The sequence below is a fragment of the Maniola hyperantus genome, chromosome 19 (assembly GCF_902806685.2).
Source record: "Maniola hyperantus chromosome 19, iAphHyp1.2, whole genome shotgun sequence".
NCBI lineage: Eukaryota > Metazoa > Arthropoda > Insecta > Lepidoptera > Nymphalidae > Maniola > Maniola hyperantus.
The window spans coordinates 10,979,703-10,997,546 of NC_048554.1; the positions used below are offsets into that span (position 1 = coordinate 10,979,703).

Here is a 17,844-nt window from a genome sequence, read left to right on the forward strand (position 1 = left end):
CTATGATGCATAAAAATAAATAAAAATCTGTTTTAGAATGTACAGGTGAAGACCTTTCATATGATACCCCACTTGATATAGTCACTCACTTCGAAAGTTGAAAATACTATTTATTAGTTCATGACCACAATTTAATTTTTTTTGTGTGATCTAACCCTAAATTCGCGGTTTTCAGATTTTTCGCCAAATGTCAGCTATAAGATCTACCTACCTGCCAAATTTCATGATTCTAGGTCAACGGGAAGTACCCTGTAGGTTTCTTGACAGACAGACGGATAGACAGACAGACAGACAGACAGACAACAAAGTGATCCTATAAGGGTTCCGTTTTTCCTTTTCAGGTACGGAACCCTAAAAACTCATAAAGTCACTACCCTTATATAAATGCGAAAGTTTGTTTGTTGGTTTATTGGTTTGTCCTTCAATCACGTCGCAACGGAACAACGGATTGACGTGATTTTTTGCATGGGTATAGTTAAAGACCTGGAGAGTGACATAGGCTGCTTTTTAAACTTAAAATTAAACAGTTCTTACCGAATTTTAAAAAACCTAAATCCACGCGGACGTAGTCGCGGGCATCAGCTAGTAAGATATAAAAATAAATTTCTGATACGGAAAGGATACATTCTCTCGGTTGGCTTCAAGAAATGCGGATGCAGTGTTGTTATCTTTAGTAGGAAACAAGTTACTGTTAAATTTACGCAAATTATACGCAATTAATCAAAAACATAAAGTTCAGGAATTGAATAACTTATGAATACAATAAAATGTGTTAATTCACTTAATTTAAATTAATTTGTTTGAAGACCCGGAACTAAACATTCATTTTTACCTCTTTTTTTGATCAAATTTTTTTGTGACTGAATCTGATTCTGTATATTGTGACATATTGAGGTGTTGGCAAAACCAAAGATAATATATTAAACAAGTACAGATCGCTCACTCTCTATTTGAAATTGTAACTAGTTCAAGACTATTACTAGATGGCGTCACTTGGTTCGTATGAAATATATTTTTTTTATGGATTTGACGAAATATCATATTTTACTTGTCTGGTTCATCAAATTTATTTATATTTAGTAACAAAATACAAAATTTTCACAACATCACCACCGGAAAAAGCTAATTCTTAATTTTAATTATTGACTCATTGAACTTTACGATATCCATAGCATTTTGCTTTGGATAGCTGAAGTAGTATTACAAAATTCCAGTAGATGGCGTAACAAAATGACTTGTTACTTGAAAATAAATAAATTCGATAACTCACATTTTAGCTTGCACAATAATGCCATCACACTATAAGGAGTTGACCTACAAGGTACCGGCGACTTAAAGGAGTTTTACGCAAGCTTTAAATGAATGTATGACGTTAGCGATCTTACTTGTATATATTATCTTTGGCAAAACTAAACGAAAATTTTTGAAGATTTACTGTAATTTTAGCTTTAGTTTTAGTTCTAAGTAGGCCTTTTTCTTAAATAAGTTTGTATTAAGATTTAAATCATGTAGGTACATCGGACTCAATTTTAGTACAGTTTATATCCGTTTTGCTTCAAATGAGTTCAGATTTGTATTCAGTGGGTCAAATAGGTAGGTACGTCCGGATTAAAGAAAAAAAGTATTTTGATCAGAGGTCAAATTTTACTGTTTTATCTTTAATCGCCAGCTCCTTAATATAAGTTTGCGGGATAACTTTATAAAAGCTGATTTACTTAACGAATGTACACCTAATGGCAGCGCCAGCGGTTGAGCATTAAAAAGAGTATGGAGATTTTTAAAAAAAAAAAGGTAAAAAAAGCAAACCGGACGACCTAACAAGGCCACACAGTGTCATTCCCCGGGCAACGTGATGCGTGTGATACGATCACCCACTGCAATCAACGGTGCAACAATGTTTATATTAGACTATTTTTAACCGCCTTTTAAATGAAGCGCAGTATTTTAATGGGCATTCTTTTATTTGGATGGTTTTATTTAGTACATGAAACTAAGTAGGTATAGTCCGTAAAAAAGGACTCGTCACGCGCCATTTCAACTTTTTGTGTAAAAGTTTATGTCACAAGTACCTACGTCGTAATTGAATGTCCTTTTACGCATGGAAGTTGAATTCTTAGGTCTTCCACTATTTCTATATCCGCGTGAGGTTTTTACACTAAGCGACAAAGCATAACGACAAAAAGTGGGTACCTACGGTTTATTATGGTGTATCTAATCATAAAAAGAAAAAAGTTTTTTGTGAAATCAGAGTTTTTTTACAATATTTATAAAAGGTATGGCCAAAGTCTAAAAGAACACAACAAAAAACATAATATATAAGTACATTCAGTGTATTTAAAATTTTGTACTGGATTGATATTCTGTGATACCGATAACCGTTTAGTGTTTGTTCAAAATATGCCATAATTCTTCCGAAGCTGTTGCTTTTTATTCAAACCCTAAAGAAAATTGAGTAATAAGTATAAGTCTGCCCTTAGTAGGTACTAATAATTGTTTTTGCAATGCAATAAAAATGATACATAATATAATTAATCTAAGAATGATACATAAAAGTTAATAAGACTTTTTTTAATTCATTATAGGCACACGCTTGACCACAATCACGCCTCATTACTATATAATGTACATTACATACTAATTAATATGTATTGTATAATATACCTACACTAGCTTATGCTCGCGACTTCGTCCGCGTGGACTACAAAATTTCAAAACCCTATTTCATCCCCTTAGGAGTTGAATTTTCAAAAATCCTTTCTTAGCGGATGCCTACGTCATAATAGCTATCTGCATGCCAAATTTCAGCCCGATCCGTCCAGTAGTTTGAGCTGTGCGTTGATAGATCAGTCAGTCAGTCAGTCAGTCATTCAGTCAGTCAGTCAGTCAGTCAGACAGTCACCTTTTCCTTTTATATATATATAGATTACATACATTACGACTTATCGCATCGGAGCTATGTCGTAGCCAAATATTCTATCCATTAGTACCAAGGGAAGTATGGGCCCATCCTTTGTTTTTGTGCGACCACCCGCCTTGCTTCCTTTCTTTGTTGTCCTTTCCGATGAATTTCGGCCTTCCCGTCATTCACCCCTTCGATATTGCGTATGCATGCAGATTTTATAATTTGATTTCCACCCTAACTTCTTTGCAATGGGAAAAAATAATGTAGTAAATGCGATTTCATTAATAAAGATTAATAGGACCTGAATAGACTCAGGATTGTACTTTAGTTTCTGTGGGATACATTAATCGCATTTATGTTTACGAGTCGGAGATGCCATACCATGTAAGGCTCAGCATTACCGTGGCTCAAGCTAATCGTTGGCCCCAACACTGTTCGCCCAACGTGTGGATCGAGAAATTATAGCATTGGCCCCAACGTTAACAAAGCTCGAGCCTCAATAGCTCAACCAGGTAAAGGAGTGGACTGAACACCGAAAGGTTGACGGTTCAAACCCCGCCCGTTGCACTATTGTCGTACCTACTCCTAGCACAAGCTTGATGCTTAGTTGGAGAGGAAAGGGGAATATTAGTCATTTAACATGGCTAACATTCTTTTTTTTAAAAAAAAAGCTAATTTCCCGATCCACACGTTGGGCCAATAGTATGGGGGCCAGCGTTGGTGCCACGTGTGGAGCCGGCGTTAGGGAACTTCTAACAAAACGTCGAGGCTTCAACGTAACTGGCAGACGTCAAATGTTAGTACATAACGCTAGGTAGCCCTATTTTTCTTTGATTTCACGTCAGCATAGCCTAATATTTGACATATCGTCGATTCAGGATCGAACCGAGAGTTCCCTGACTCTAGTTTATTCTGGTAGGTACATACAACCGGTAGGTACAGAAATGCTAACAAACACATCCTCCCAGCAGATGTCAAGCATCATTACATGCAGCGCATAAAACAATGTTAGTGTCATAAGGCGGACAGATGGACGAACAATCGACAATATGCAGTTGCTACTAAACAGATGTGGATCACTGGGAAGTGGGAACGTTTCGTAATCTTGTCTTTGTTGGGAGGAAACAAGAGTTTATTTTAAAATGGACCTGAACTGATTCCTGCGGTGTCGCCATATTTTATAAGTAGGTTTCGAGTTTCGACCATGTACCATATTTTTCAAAACATATTCTTTCTTCTCTATAGGCGGGACATCCCTTCCAAAATAAATGTTTCCTTCCAATAAATTGACCGTGATCTCACCCTAGACGAAACTATAAAAGGGTGCTTTTCTTTTATTACGGAATCCTAAAAATATTCCTAAGTATTTTAAAATGGGAAATTTCAGCTGGCATTTCCACTGATATCCGTTTATTGTGCGTTTTTACGGGCGTTATTTTGAAACAGTAGCTACTACATAGCACGTGAACGCTTGCACGTGCTTGATACGCAATAGCTTGTTTTCCAAGTAACCATACACGTTTCTTAGGTAAAGAGGCTTATTACATTTTGAACGATTCGCGATTGCGTCTCATAAGAAAGCTCAGAGTCACTCAGCGAACGATGGAGAGAGCTACTCTTGGAGTTTCTCTACGTGATCAAATCAGAAATGAGGAGATCCGTAGGAGAACCAGAGAGGTTGCGAAGCTAAAGTGGCAATGAGCAGAGCACATAGTTAAAAAAACCGGCCAAGTGCGAGTCAAACCCGCGCACTGAGGGTTCCGTACTACAATCGTATTTTATCGACATTTTGCACGATACATCAAAAACTATTAGGCCTGTCTAAAATCTGTTTTAGAATGTATACAATATACAAGTAAATCCCTTTTATATTATATCCCACTTGGTACTGTATTTTACGGTATTTTCCCCTTACGTGTGCCGTAAGACCTACCTACAGGTTACGTACCCTATAGGTTTCTTTACAGACAGACATACAGACAGACAACGAAGTGATCCTATAAGGGTTCCTTTTTCCTTTTGAGGTACGGACTACGGAACCCTAAAAATAGAATAGCACTAACCTACGTGCAAAGACATTCGGCATTCTGTCTCGCATAGCTGATGTTATCATTAAGTAAATATATAAAAAAAACTGCTAAAACATAGCTTTTTTGTCGCCATGCCTGACGCATTACGCAACTGGGAAATCCCACAGTCGCCATCAACAAGATCCTGAATGCCTTCGTATCCTTCTCAAACAAATAACCTAAACTATTAATAATATTGGCATATTTTATAAAAACCGGCCAAGTGCGAGTCAGGCTCGCGCAATGAGGTTTCCGTACTACAGTCGTATTTTTTCGAAATTTTGCACGTTAATTCAAAAACTATGATACATAAAAATAAAAATAAATCTGTTTTATAATGCACAGATGAAGACCTTTTATATGATACCCCACTTGATACTTACTTAGAAAATAAAAATTGATACTAATTATTAGTTCATGAACACAATCTAATTTTTTTTTATGTAACCATAAATTCACGGTTTTCACTTTTTTCCTCTGTCAGCTATAAGATCTACCTACCTGCTAAATTTCATGATTCTAGGTCAACGGGAAGTACCCTGTAGGTTTCTTGACAGACCGACAGACAGACAGACAACAAGGTGATCCTATAAGGGTTCCGTTTTTCCTTTTGAGGTACGGAACCCTAAAAATGCAAACAATTTCATTTTTAGGGTTCCGTACCTACCCGACGCGCGACGGGTGGCAACGGGATCTTATTAATAAACCGCCGATGTACGTCCGTCTGTCTATTAGACGGCTGTATCTAATGAACCGTAATAAGTAGAGAGTTGACATTTTCACAGAGAGTGTATTTTTTTCTATTGCCGCTATAACAACAAATAATAAAAAACCTAAGGAACCGTAAGGAATTTCACCCTCACCATCTGGGTGTCTGGTGCACTTCGACCGTCCGCTGCGCCAGATCCTTCTTTCCACGCACGTGCAAACTGTGGAACCAACTCCCACCGGCGGTGTTCCCACTAGATTATAACATGGGGTTATTCAAGGGGCGGACCAACAAATTCCTAAAAGGCCGGCAACGCATCGGCGGCTCCTCTGGTGCTGCAAATGTTCATGGGCGGCGGTAATCACTTAACATCAGGTGACCCGCCTGCTCGCTTGCTCGCTATATCTATTAAAAAAAAAAAAAAAACCTAAAATTGATGGCGAATTCAAAATAGCCACCAAAAAAAATCAAAGTACATAGGTAGTGTTATAATACCTTGTATATTACTCGACAGGTCGAGATAGAGATCGGGGTGGGGAAGCGCCACACACCCGCACAGCCCCCGTGCTAACCCGATGAGCGTCCATACCTACCCCAATTGCCATCTCGACCTGTCGCGTAGGTGCTATACTATGGTACGGCACCGTTTTTGTGCGACTCGCACTTTACTGGTTTTTTCGAGGTACGGTACCCTAAAAATGGAACATTCTACTTTTAATAACGTTCATGTCCTACCTACCAATTTTTTGTTTTTAAGATCAATAACCTTACACCCTGCCCTGCTATAAACTGGGAGTAAGTAACACAACGTTGACAGATGAGAAATGAAAGATTAAACAATAATCGGGTAGCAATAAAACTGAACGGTTGTCGCCACATGTCAAAGCCATGACGTCAAGCCGCTTGGTCACCAGATGCGGCGCCCAGATGTGGGGCATAATCGCTGTAATAATGGCACTGGCTGTCGGCTGTTTGACATTTGTATCTGTGTTGGCTTTAATTAAAGGGTGACTCCCGTCAAAAATGTTTGCTCAAATCTTGGCCAATCCACTAGACATGTGGCCATAGCACATTGTAAGGATTATGATATTAGATATTCCATACAGAGATTCGCCGAAGCCGATAGATATCAGTATAGTCAGCTGTAGCCCTTATTATAAATGCAAAAGTGTGTTTGTTTGTTGGTTTATTGGTTTGTTGATTTGTCCTTTAATTACGTCGCAACGATGCTACGGATTGACGTAATTTTTTGCATGGGTATAGATAAAGACCTGAAGAGTGACATAGGCTACTTTTTATCCCGGAAAATCAAAGAGTTCCCACGAGATTTTTAAAAACCTAATTCCACGCGGACGAAGTTGCGGGCATCAGCTAGTAATCTAATGGTAAATGCGGAACGTAGGAGCGGCCGGAACCGACCTTATACGTAGTTAGGGGACTATGAGTTAGATAGAGACATGTTGAAGGGTCGTCGTGATAGTACTGATGATTACTGATATGATACCACAAAAAACATCACGAAAAAAAATATATCCCACATTTTGTAAAACTCGAAAGTTTACGATACATCTAAATATATAAAAGGAAAAGGTGACTGACTGACTGACTGATCTATCAACGCACAGCTCAAACTACTGGACGGATCGGGCTGAAATTTGGCATGCAGATAGCTATTATGACGTAGGCATCCGCTAAGAAAGGATTTTTGAAAATGAAACTCCAAACTCCAATACCAATAATGGTATTGGATTGTGTTTGGAATGGATAGTATAACAATAACGCTAAGTCTTTGCTAGCGTTCTGGTTACACCCTGTATTAGGTAGGTAGTAAGGGAAAGTATCTACCCACGCACGTAACGATCTTTGATTTCGGACTCTTGATGTAAGTACATAGATTAAACTGAAATTAAGTGAACTGATAAGATTTAAAGGTACAATAATATTATTATCATTCGCCAAATCGTCTGCCGTTACTAGTAGTATACATGCACCGGAAACATACCTATTTAGTTAAAATACCGATTAACTTGATTAAACTTGATAAAAGTCTTATCAAAGTCTGTATGTGATGTGCACTGGTAGGTACGAGTGAGTACAACTCATGATGCAAAATGGTTTCTTTCTTTCAACAACAATAATCTAACTACTAATATTAATATTATACCTAAAGAGGTAAAGTTTGTAAGTTTGTATGTAAGGGGTAATCTCTGGAACTACTGAACCGATTTTGAAAATTCTTTCACCAGTAGAAAGATACATTATTCCTGAGTGACATAAGCTATATTTTATTTAAAAAAATAGAGATCCCTACGAAAATTGTAATAGGCTACCCACACACACACAATTGTAATAAGTTCCCATGGGATTTTTTAAAAACCTAATTCCACGCGAACGAAGTCGCGGGCATCAGCTAGTTACCCTATAATTTTATTTACTTCTTTCTGAAAGTTTTTACCGACGGCGATTATATTGTTTGCACCATAGGCAAAATTTTATCTAAAACAAAATATTATCGTGTGAACCGCATAAAAAAAGAGAGAGATAGAGACTAGCTGAAGCCCGCGACTTCGTCCGCGTGGACTACACAAATTTCAAACCCCTTATTTTTCTACTTAGAGGGCCTAAATTTTATTTGTGTTTATAACAATTAGTGTAAAATACACAATTTCACGATTCTAACTTCAAAACTGGGAGACTTTCATACTTTCAAACCCCTATTTTACCCCTTGTTGAATTTTGAAAAATCCTTTCTTGGCGGATGTCTACGTCATAATAGCTATCTGCATGGCTTTCAGCCCGATCCGTCCAGTGGTTTGAGCTGTGCGTTGATAGATCAGTCAGTCAGTCAGTTAGCCACCTTTTCCTTTTATATATAAAAAGATAAGTGATTAGACTCTCTTTTTTTACTCAAGTGATTTGACAATGTTGTATTTTCAAAAATCCTTTCTTAGCGGATGCCTACATCATAATAGTAGTTATCTGCATACTTTTCAGCCTGATCGGTCCAGTTTAAACTGTGCATTAATAGATCAGTCAGTCAGTCAGTCACCTTTTCCTTTTATATATTTGGAAGAATACCTAAATAGGGAAATAACCGTTAAAATATTAATCGATTCCAATTTATTTATCGCCTGCTAAAACAGAAGGGGTGCAACAAAAAATCCATTGCACATGTTACGAGGGTGGCAACCCCTGGGCGAACAAGTGTACGTTTCACTACAACTAATTTATTCCCGTTAACCTGTTATGTGTTTTAACTCCTATTGCTTAGAAAATAAAGGCGTTTTTAAGTTTACACCTAATTTGTTTGTTCACATGTCGCGTAGCGGGGGTCGCGAGAGATTTGGAGTCAAGTTTATTTTTTTTCATTTTTTTTTTAGAATTAGGTCGTTAGTAGTGTTGCCAACTGTTCCGCAAACATAAACAGTAAAATTTTTAAATACATTATCTTTTGATACAAATACAAATAATATTTTTGAACATGATAATAATCATTCAGATTTCAGAGTATAGTTTTCCCGGATGCATATTATTATCGGTAGGTATCTATATTTATTCCTCATCCTGAACTATTAGGGCCATTATGCATTGTCGACTGACCGACAAGCCGACAGTGCGTAATGGCTCTAACTTCTAAGCTACCTACCGGATACATATTACCTAGGTATGCTTTTAGGTGATTACCTAGATAGGTATGGTTAGGTTTTCATTTATTTTTTTAGTTTTAATTTAGATTTAAGCGACTGAATTACTGACTGATCTATCATCGCGCAGCTCAAACTATTGGATGGATCGGGCTGCAGGGCTATTATTATTGTAGACTTAGACATCCGCAAAGAAAACAATTTTGAAAATTAAACCCCTAAGGGGGTAAAAGAGGGGGTTGAAATTTGTGTAGTCAACGCGGATGAAGTCGCGGGAATAAGCTAGATTAAAAAGCAACATTATAAGAACATAGATTAAAAAGCAATGTATTCCTGAAATAAAAATTGTCTAAGTTTTCCTATAACTTTTAGATGCAATAATGACTTGCAACATTTGAAGCCTATTAGTTATTATTTCACTTGATTCAATACCTACTTCTATTTGTAGGCGTAGAACAATTTGCTATATAAATTAATCGGATCCTTTTACAGCTAGCCATATTTACGATCAACCTAATAAGGAACCCGAATTTGTCATTCCGTCCGTTCGTACGTAAATCTGAGACTTCCGGCGGTCATATTAAACTGACCATAACAAGTGGGTGTACCACTTGGTATGGTTCACCTGGGTGATCAGTAAAAAAACCGGCCAAGTGCGAAACAGGTTCGCGCACCGAGGGTTCCGTATTACAGTGGTATTTTTTCGACATTTTGATCGATAATTTAAAAACTGTGATGCATAAAAATAAATAAAAATCTGTTTTAGAATGCACACGTAAAGCCCTTTCATATAATACCCCACTTGATATTATAGTTATCTTAGTTCTAAAATTGAAAATACTAATTATTAGTTTATGACCACAATTTAATTTGTTTTGTGTGATGTAACCACAAATTCACGGTTTTCAGATTTTTCCCCGAATGTCAGCTATAAGATCTACCTACCTGTCAAATTTCATGATTCTAGGTCAACGGGAGTACCCTGTAGGTTTCTTGACAGACCGACAGACAGACAGACAGACAACAAAGTGATCCTATAAGGGTTCCGTTTTTCCTTTTGAGGTACGGAACCCTAGATAGGTACATTAAAATCATGATTGATATAGAATTATTATTATTAGGTCCTAGTTATCCATTACAGTTCGCGGCCAAAAGTGATGAACATCAATCTTTAGAAGGAGACAGCAGATTTGTAGAGCACTGTCTCGGTCTGTCATATGGGTATGAGTGACAGAGACAACGCTCTACAAATATGAAATGTCATTCTAAAGGTTATGCCCGCGACTTCGTTTGCGTGTTTTTTTGGAAAATGCCGGGAACTCTTTAATTTGCCAGATAAAATGTATAGCTTGTCTCACTCTCCAGGTCTTTAACTATATCCATGTAAAAAATCGCTTCGATCCGTTGCTCCGTTGTGGCGTGATTAAAGGACAAACCAACAAATCAATAAACCTACAAACAAACACTTTCGCATTTATATTGTGGGTAGAGATTTTATTTCAGTGTAGGTGCTTACACTGAAGTAAGACTGAGGTAAGATTTAAGAAATGAAACATTCAAAAATCTAAAATTAAAAGGATAGCAAGAATTAAATCAATAAGGATAAAATAGGGGTGCGCGTAACGTTTCCCGTTGTTATCGATAAAAATAAAAATGTCTAAATATTTACAATAATATGTAAAATCAATAAATTTTTACCCTATTTATACCTACTTAGTTCTAAGCTCATGTAGTAATAAATTAATATCATTTGTGACATCACAACATTACAACTAATATTTATGTCAGACATAACATACATATTAGTTAACTAACCTAACCTACCAACTCTATTATTTAACAACTAATAGAATAATGCTAAAATCACTGATAAAACATAGACTGGGAGGTAACTACCTACTTCCTTAATATATAAAATAGGTGGGCTCCTCCTTATCATAAGAAAATTAATTTAATGAATTTGTTTCTCCCCATCCTAAATAGAATTATGGTTTAAATTTACTTTTTTTAATAGATAGGTCCGTTATCCATGCCAGTAAAATTATATATTTTTTTAAATTACATAATAACCTCAGTGGCGTGCAAGTAATAGATGCACAAAAGCACTGCTTGCCCTAGTCGTAATATCTCAATGCTAAATGCCAATTAATTAGTTCCTATCTAAATACTTAATCTGGCTTTAAGCCCTGTACCTACATAGCCTAATTATTTTTTTATTCAGATACAAGTTAGCCCTGGACTGTAATCTCACCCGGTGGTATCCGTAAAAATTCAGGGGTTGTATTAAAGTAAGTAAATAGTACCCAGTATTTCCTTAAATATTTTTTAAACGTGCAATATGAAAATATAATTATAAAAATAATTACCCTTAGCATCAGCCACTGCAACATCCTCAGGGGGCGAAATAAAAGTATTTGTTGACATTTTCCGTCACGCTCGCTCATTCAAAATCCAATAAACTTAAAAACAATCCTCATCGATCAATTCATAAACCAAATACACACTTATTAAAACAACTTCGCTATATTGGCACGTTATAATATAACACAGTTTCATTAGGAAAAACAAACACTAAATTGTCATTGTATCGTGTTACGTTTACGTATTTGATGCGGGTTAAAAGTGAACGCACGAACTCTCCCTACGACAGTCTGTATTCAACTGAATTCTGAAACAGCGTCGGGCTGCGGGCGTCAGAACTTTTGTTGGCGGTGGACTTGGAACCGTGGCGGGGTAAAAAAGCGCGGCGCCAGCCTAGTCTCGCCCTTAGAGATGCACCGACTGTCACATGTTTGGAATTTATCGTATTGCTGTACTATTATTTTGTATTGATCCGAGATATGGTCGCTAACAATGGGCCTTATAAGAAAGCTCAGAGTTACTCAGCAAGCAACGGAGAGAACTATGCTTGGACTGGGTTTCTCTACGTGACCAAATCAGAAATGAGGAGATCCGTACGAGAACCAGAGTGACCATAACCAACATAGCTCAACGGAATGCGAAGCTGAAGTGGTAATGGGCAAAGCACATTATTTCAAAAACCGATAAATAGACTCCCTAGGTGCTGGAATCGCTCCTCGCACCGGAAAGTACAGCGTTGGAAGACCCCCTACTAGGTGGACAGACGACAGCAAACGAGTCGTGATGCAAGACCATGGCTTAATATGGATCTAGATTGTGGAAGTCCCTACCAGAGACTTATGAGTTATGGCCATCAGTGACGTCTATCGGTTGATAATAATGATAATGATGATTGTATTGTCAAAAAATACTGATACTTATGTATTTTATAAAATGCATTTCAAATCTCTTCGAGTTGGATTTCCTATTGTTGAGAGTTAAGGGAGGCAGTGCTTTCACTAATCCTTCCCTATGATGATTCTACTTACATAATATTTCGATGTTGATATGAATTTCATAAAAATATAATATATCTAGTCATATATTATCTCTGATCTAGTTTAATGATGTGATCTACTCAAGCACTCTTTAAGTCTCTACAATTCTTGACCCATTTTAGCTTTTATAAAGCTTCTAATATTTGTCAGTTTTTTCAGGAGCACAAAATGTATTGTTTAAATAGCTACAGCATATTATCAGCAGTATATTCGTGATTGATTTTCCTGATTTATTTGACGTTCAAGGATTTTTGCTATTGTTGCGAAATTCCACAATGTTTTTCATTTTTATTCAGATTCACCTAATCGGATAAGTTGTGGACACAATAATGTCTAATTAAATGATAACGAAAATAGCACATTTTTTTTAAATTAATAAGATATGATAAAACACGATGACACTGCAGTTTACTATGCAAATCTTCATATGTTTCAAAGAAATGCACCAACTTACCATAGACAATTGTGGTCGACTGAAGATAAACTCGAAATTTAAAAATCTATTAGTGGTTAGTGCAGTGATCGTTTATCGATAATACGGCAACACTGGCGCGCCAGCCGGTCGCATACTCCAGCCGGCGGCGGGGCGGCGACTTGTCGTGTGAGGATCGCCGTTGCATCACTGATATACAAAAGTCAAGAAGCTGAGAATGTAAGTTATTATTCTATTAAAGAGTATTGAACGGAAGTATGTTATGGCGTACTAACCGCCCAACTAAGAACAAAAATAAAGCCATAATTGAGCGAAAACAAAAGAAAAGGTGGATGAATTGTGTGAAAGAGGATATGCGTGTAAAAGGGGTGGATAATGCGTTGACAGAAGGCAGAAGTGAGTGAAAGGAAAATAGTTAGTGGATAAGGAAAAGAAGGAGAAGAAGAATTGACAGAAAATACATTAAAGGTAGTTACAATCACACAGTGTATAGTCATTGGCATTGGGTGAATATTACAGTCGTGTGAGCAACTAAGCACCCATAAAAAATAAATACAGATTGAAGATATTTTTTTTTAGAGATAATATAAAGATAGAAAGAAGTAAGTAAGATTTAAAAACAAAGAATTGGAAAAATATCAAGCATAATAAAAATTCAAAATGTTTCTTATTTTCCAGAGAGTCGATAAAATGAACAACACTGTAGCACTATTCATTTGTTACACATAATACATATTAACATTTAATTTATTCTACTGAGAAAGCTTTTATATAAGACGTTATAATATTATAAACTTCCGAAGTCTCCGACCATCATGTCGGAGGAAAAATAGAGAACACACATTATAAATAAAAAAATATATAACTTCCAACTCCTTTCCTCAAAGCATTAGACTAAATTCTCCTTGTATCTTGGTTAGTTCTCTATATCAGTGTGTTCGATGCGAACATTTGTTCAAGTTGCAGCTATTTCCATGTCCACATGTGCAAGTGCGCCGTGACTCACGCACGCATACGCATTACGATACTTTACGATCACTTATTCGCAGCGAATGCCGACGCTCCCGCATTTGGATCAAATTAGAATTTAATAACCATCTCATTATGGCGCCTCCACTCATTTCTCACGAATTTCACATAGCTTTGAATTTATTAAAAAGCCATTAAAAGACAAATTAGGAGATGAAGATCTTTATAAAACGATAAAGCAAACAAAATAGGAAAGTTATAGGATAAAAATGCAATTTACACTAAAACCTGGTAATGTAAATCGTCTATCATTCCAAAACTAGGTATTTTAATAAAGATAAAAGTAGAAATTATTAAATTCAAAGAAATGTTTAAAATAGAATGATGAAGATAATACTTCCTATCTTAAATGTCAGATAATTTGGAAAAAATCGCCCAATCATTATGACAATACTTTATTTCAACAGTGATAAGCGTTAAAACTGTCTATAGTTCCTTAATCTAAGCGAAAAACAAACGATTTCAAAAGTATAGTCTAAAATATATATAAAATACTCGGTGTCAAGGTATTTTTCGGTGGAAGGAGGAATATGTATTTCTTTTTTGGTTTTATAGTGATCCCTCAGCGCCAGATTTAAGTCTGCGGTGGCGGCATCCCCTTTAACATCTCTTAACGCGTCCTGATTTGGCAACGTTGATACCAAATCCTGTTCCGTCGGCTTTTTGCTCGGACATTTCCTCAGATTCGAGGAACGGGCGCGCAAAAAAACCAAGATTCGCCTGCAGCCGCTTATACAGGTTTTGTCATGAATTTTTATGGATTCAAACAGGGTAACAACATCAAATCGAGTCATGAGCGTGGCGAAAATAAATATGCCTTTCTTTCTTCCTGATTTACGCAGATTGTGGTACACAACAAATTATGAGCATTCGGTGATTTTTTAAATGCACTTTAGTAATTAGTGCCGTCCGCGTCTTCGTCGTTCCTTGTATATTATATCCGGTTTTCACAAGTGTAAATTGATAATTCCAAATATTTTATGATAAAAATTTGACACTACCCAAAAATGGATTAATTAATTAAACACCGGAAATGTTATCTGATATGATATGATGATCGTTAATCATAAATCATAATAATAAATATGTAATGACCTCTCCAGTGCAGCGGCACGGTTACTAGTCATATAAAGAAAATGTGATCTCTAAATTAATTAAGATTAAAAAATGTAAAAGTTAGACAGAAATACGTAAATCTCCTCTAGGTTAAAATGTTACAAGACATCGCCATCACAAGTGTCGAACAAAAACGTGTCAAAGATAAAAACTGTTGCACTAATCGTACGTGTCAATCCCCGGGAATATTTTACCTTATTTAAACAATAATTTGAGTAGCCTGTATGGGGGTGTGAACCTGCGAAGGGATAACTCCCGAACAAATATAACGCGTACATTTCGGACCAATATAAACTTGTCCTGTGTAGGCGTGAAACGGTCAGGTAAGGCTTTTGACACCTAGCTATGACCGTGTGGCGTGAACTTCACCGCGTCTTGTTTAACGTGTAGTTTTTTGGCTGTTTTATCACGAATATTGGAGACCCTCGTAGAAATATCGACGTCACGAGCAGTCAGAAATGTTAATATTTATATATTGAGAATGCTTACAAAATTATTTTACTTCGCATTTTATTTCAAATTACCAGATGCCTGTGATTTCTCATGGTCAGTGGGAATTGTTTTGTCTGTTTGGAAGCATCTACTCTACTTGTCAAGAGTTGATAGATATTAATTGCTGATTGGAAGGAGAATTTAATCAAAAGTTGGAGAATTTTATGTTTTGATGTGGAGAGCTCTGATATTTCAATCGTGAATTTACTAAAATTTTCAAACTGCATAAGAAAAATATTCTAAACCTTTGGCTTAGTGTGGTTTAGAATAAGTCGGTTAATCGACCTTTACATGTACATATAATATAAATCATTCAATCATACTCGTAAACATAGCAAAATACAACTTTTTTTAAACGATTATTGTAGAAAAGGTCAATCTTTTCCCAATGATAGAAGTTATAAACGATTCAAGAATTCCAAGATAATCAACGTCTTAGAACATGAAGGTGAACAAACGGCATTGCCCAATGATATGATAATGAAAACGATTTCGGATTTAATTGACTCGATGCCAAACGAAGATCCCATATCGTTTGATAAGATTTATCGGTAATGTAACGGCGAGAAAGAGCAGCCACCTGGCAATGCAAGTGGCGCCAAATATAAACTCTGTAACCGTGCCTATTATTAGTTGCTGTGTCATTTAAAACATTTGTTTTGTTATTCAATTGTGTGTAACAAAGAAAAGGTATTGTAATTTTCAATCTTCTTACTTGCCTTCTGTGGTTTCACGTTCCGTGCAATCATAATACATATTACCTTTCAAATATACCTAAGCAGTAAGTACTGATACGGTCAAAAATCTAGGGCTCAAACTGAACATAATGCCTAATACGCCTGTAGAATTAAACTTGCCACATGTTGGATACTACTATGATAGGAGGAAGAACATGCATAACAGCAAATTAAGTTTGACGAAAAAAGGAATCTAGAAAATACCTAGAATAATGCTTTTGCAATTCCATAAAATTTCCATAAATTTTGTACTTTATGCAATTCGAATAAATGATGAGTATAAATATAAGCTACTTATTCAAAGTCTAGAAGCTCCAAGATTAACTTAGGTAACATTAATAACAAATAAAATCCAATACGAAAAACTCATGCTTCCTAAAAAGTAGCTTTCTTTTTGTTGGCGTTTGGAATTCAAAATCAAGAAACCAATTCAATACTTAACTGACTAATAAAGGAAATGTGACTTTATTGTTATAAAGATACAGTTAGCATTCCAATGTGATTGGGGAGTACAGCTGATATTTGTTGTAGTATTTGATTTTGAGACTTATAAAAAGTGGGGTAAGGTTGAAATTGTGGTGAATGAGGGTAAAATGTAGTTGGCAGGATAGTAGGCGCCGCGCTTGCCGCCGTGGCGCCGGCTGGCCGCCGACACCTCTTGTATTATGAACTAGCCCCGTGACTTGGCGTCGATCAACTAGTACTTGACTCGGCAAATGGACTAATACAGAGTTTCTAAGCAACTGAAGCATACATATATGGGTATTGTTTAATATTAATGATGCGTTGAATTGTTTTGTTGTATTCTTGATTAGAGAATATTTGTTTATTTAATACCATGTAATTATAGGTACCTATATTCTGTCATATGTTTTTTATATTACACTCGTACAACTGCACGCACTACATATTGAAAATTTGGTTCATTACATAATAATTAGGTAACATTTTAATATGGTTTTTATGCTCAACCTATGACATTTTTGCATTTAATAATAGTTGCGTTACATAAATAATATTCAAATGTTTATAATAATAACTTATATAGTAATAAATTATAGTTGACATAATTAAAAAGATTCCATTGAATTGAAATAACATCATCTCTTGTTTTTTTTAAAAGTTGGTTTAAAAGAATAATAAGAGGTTCTATCTAAATCAGTTTTAATCTCAATCTAAACTAGTATTAATGTCTATAAAAAAGTGGTCATATATGTATAACTATAATCATGTATGTCCTTTTTTATGAAAAAAAAACACACACATAACTACTTATATGAGAACGGATATGTCAATGTTTTGCATCGGGAAACCT

At 36.0% G+C, this 17,844-nt stretch overlaps 1 protein-coding gene across 1 annotated transcript in view; it reads right to left on the minus strand.

Moving 5' to 3' along the window:
• The window catches only part of net, a 31,148-nt gene extending 19,174 nt beyond the window's left edge, over positions 1–11,974 (minus strand). Inside the window, exon 1 of the mRNA XM_034978598.2 lies at positions 11,691–11,974. Within this exon, the coding sequence (XP_034834489.1) occupies positions 11,691–11,748 (58 nt within the window). The 5' untranslated portion in view covers positions 11,749–11,974. The remainder of the gene's footprint in view (positions 1–11,690) is intronic.
• Positions 11,975–17,844: the final 5,870 nt, after the last annotated feature.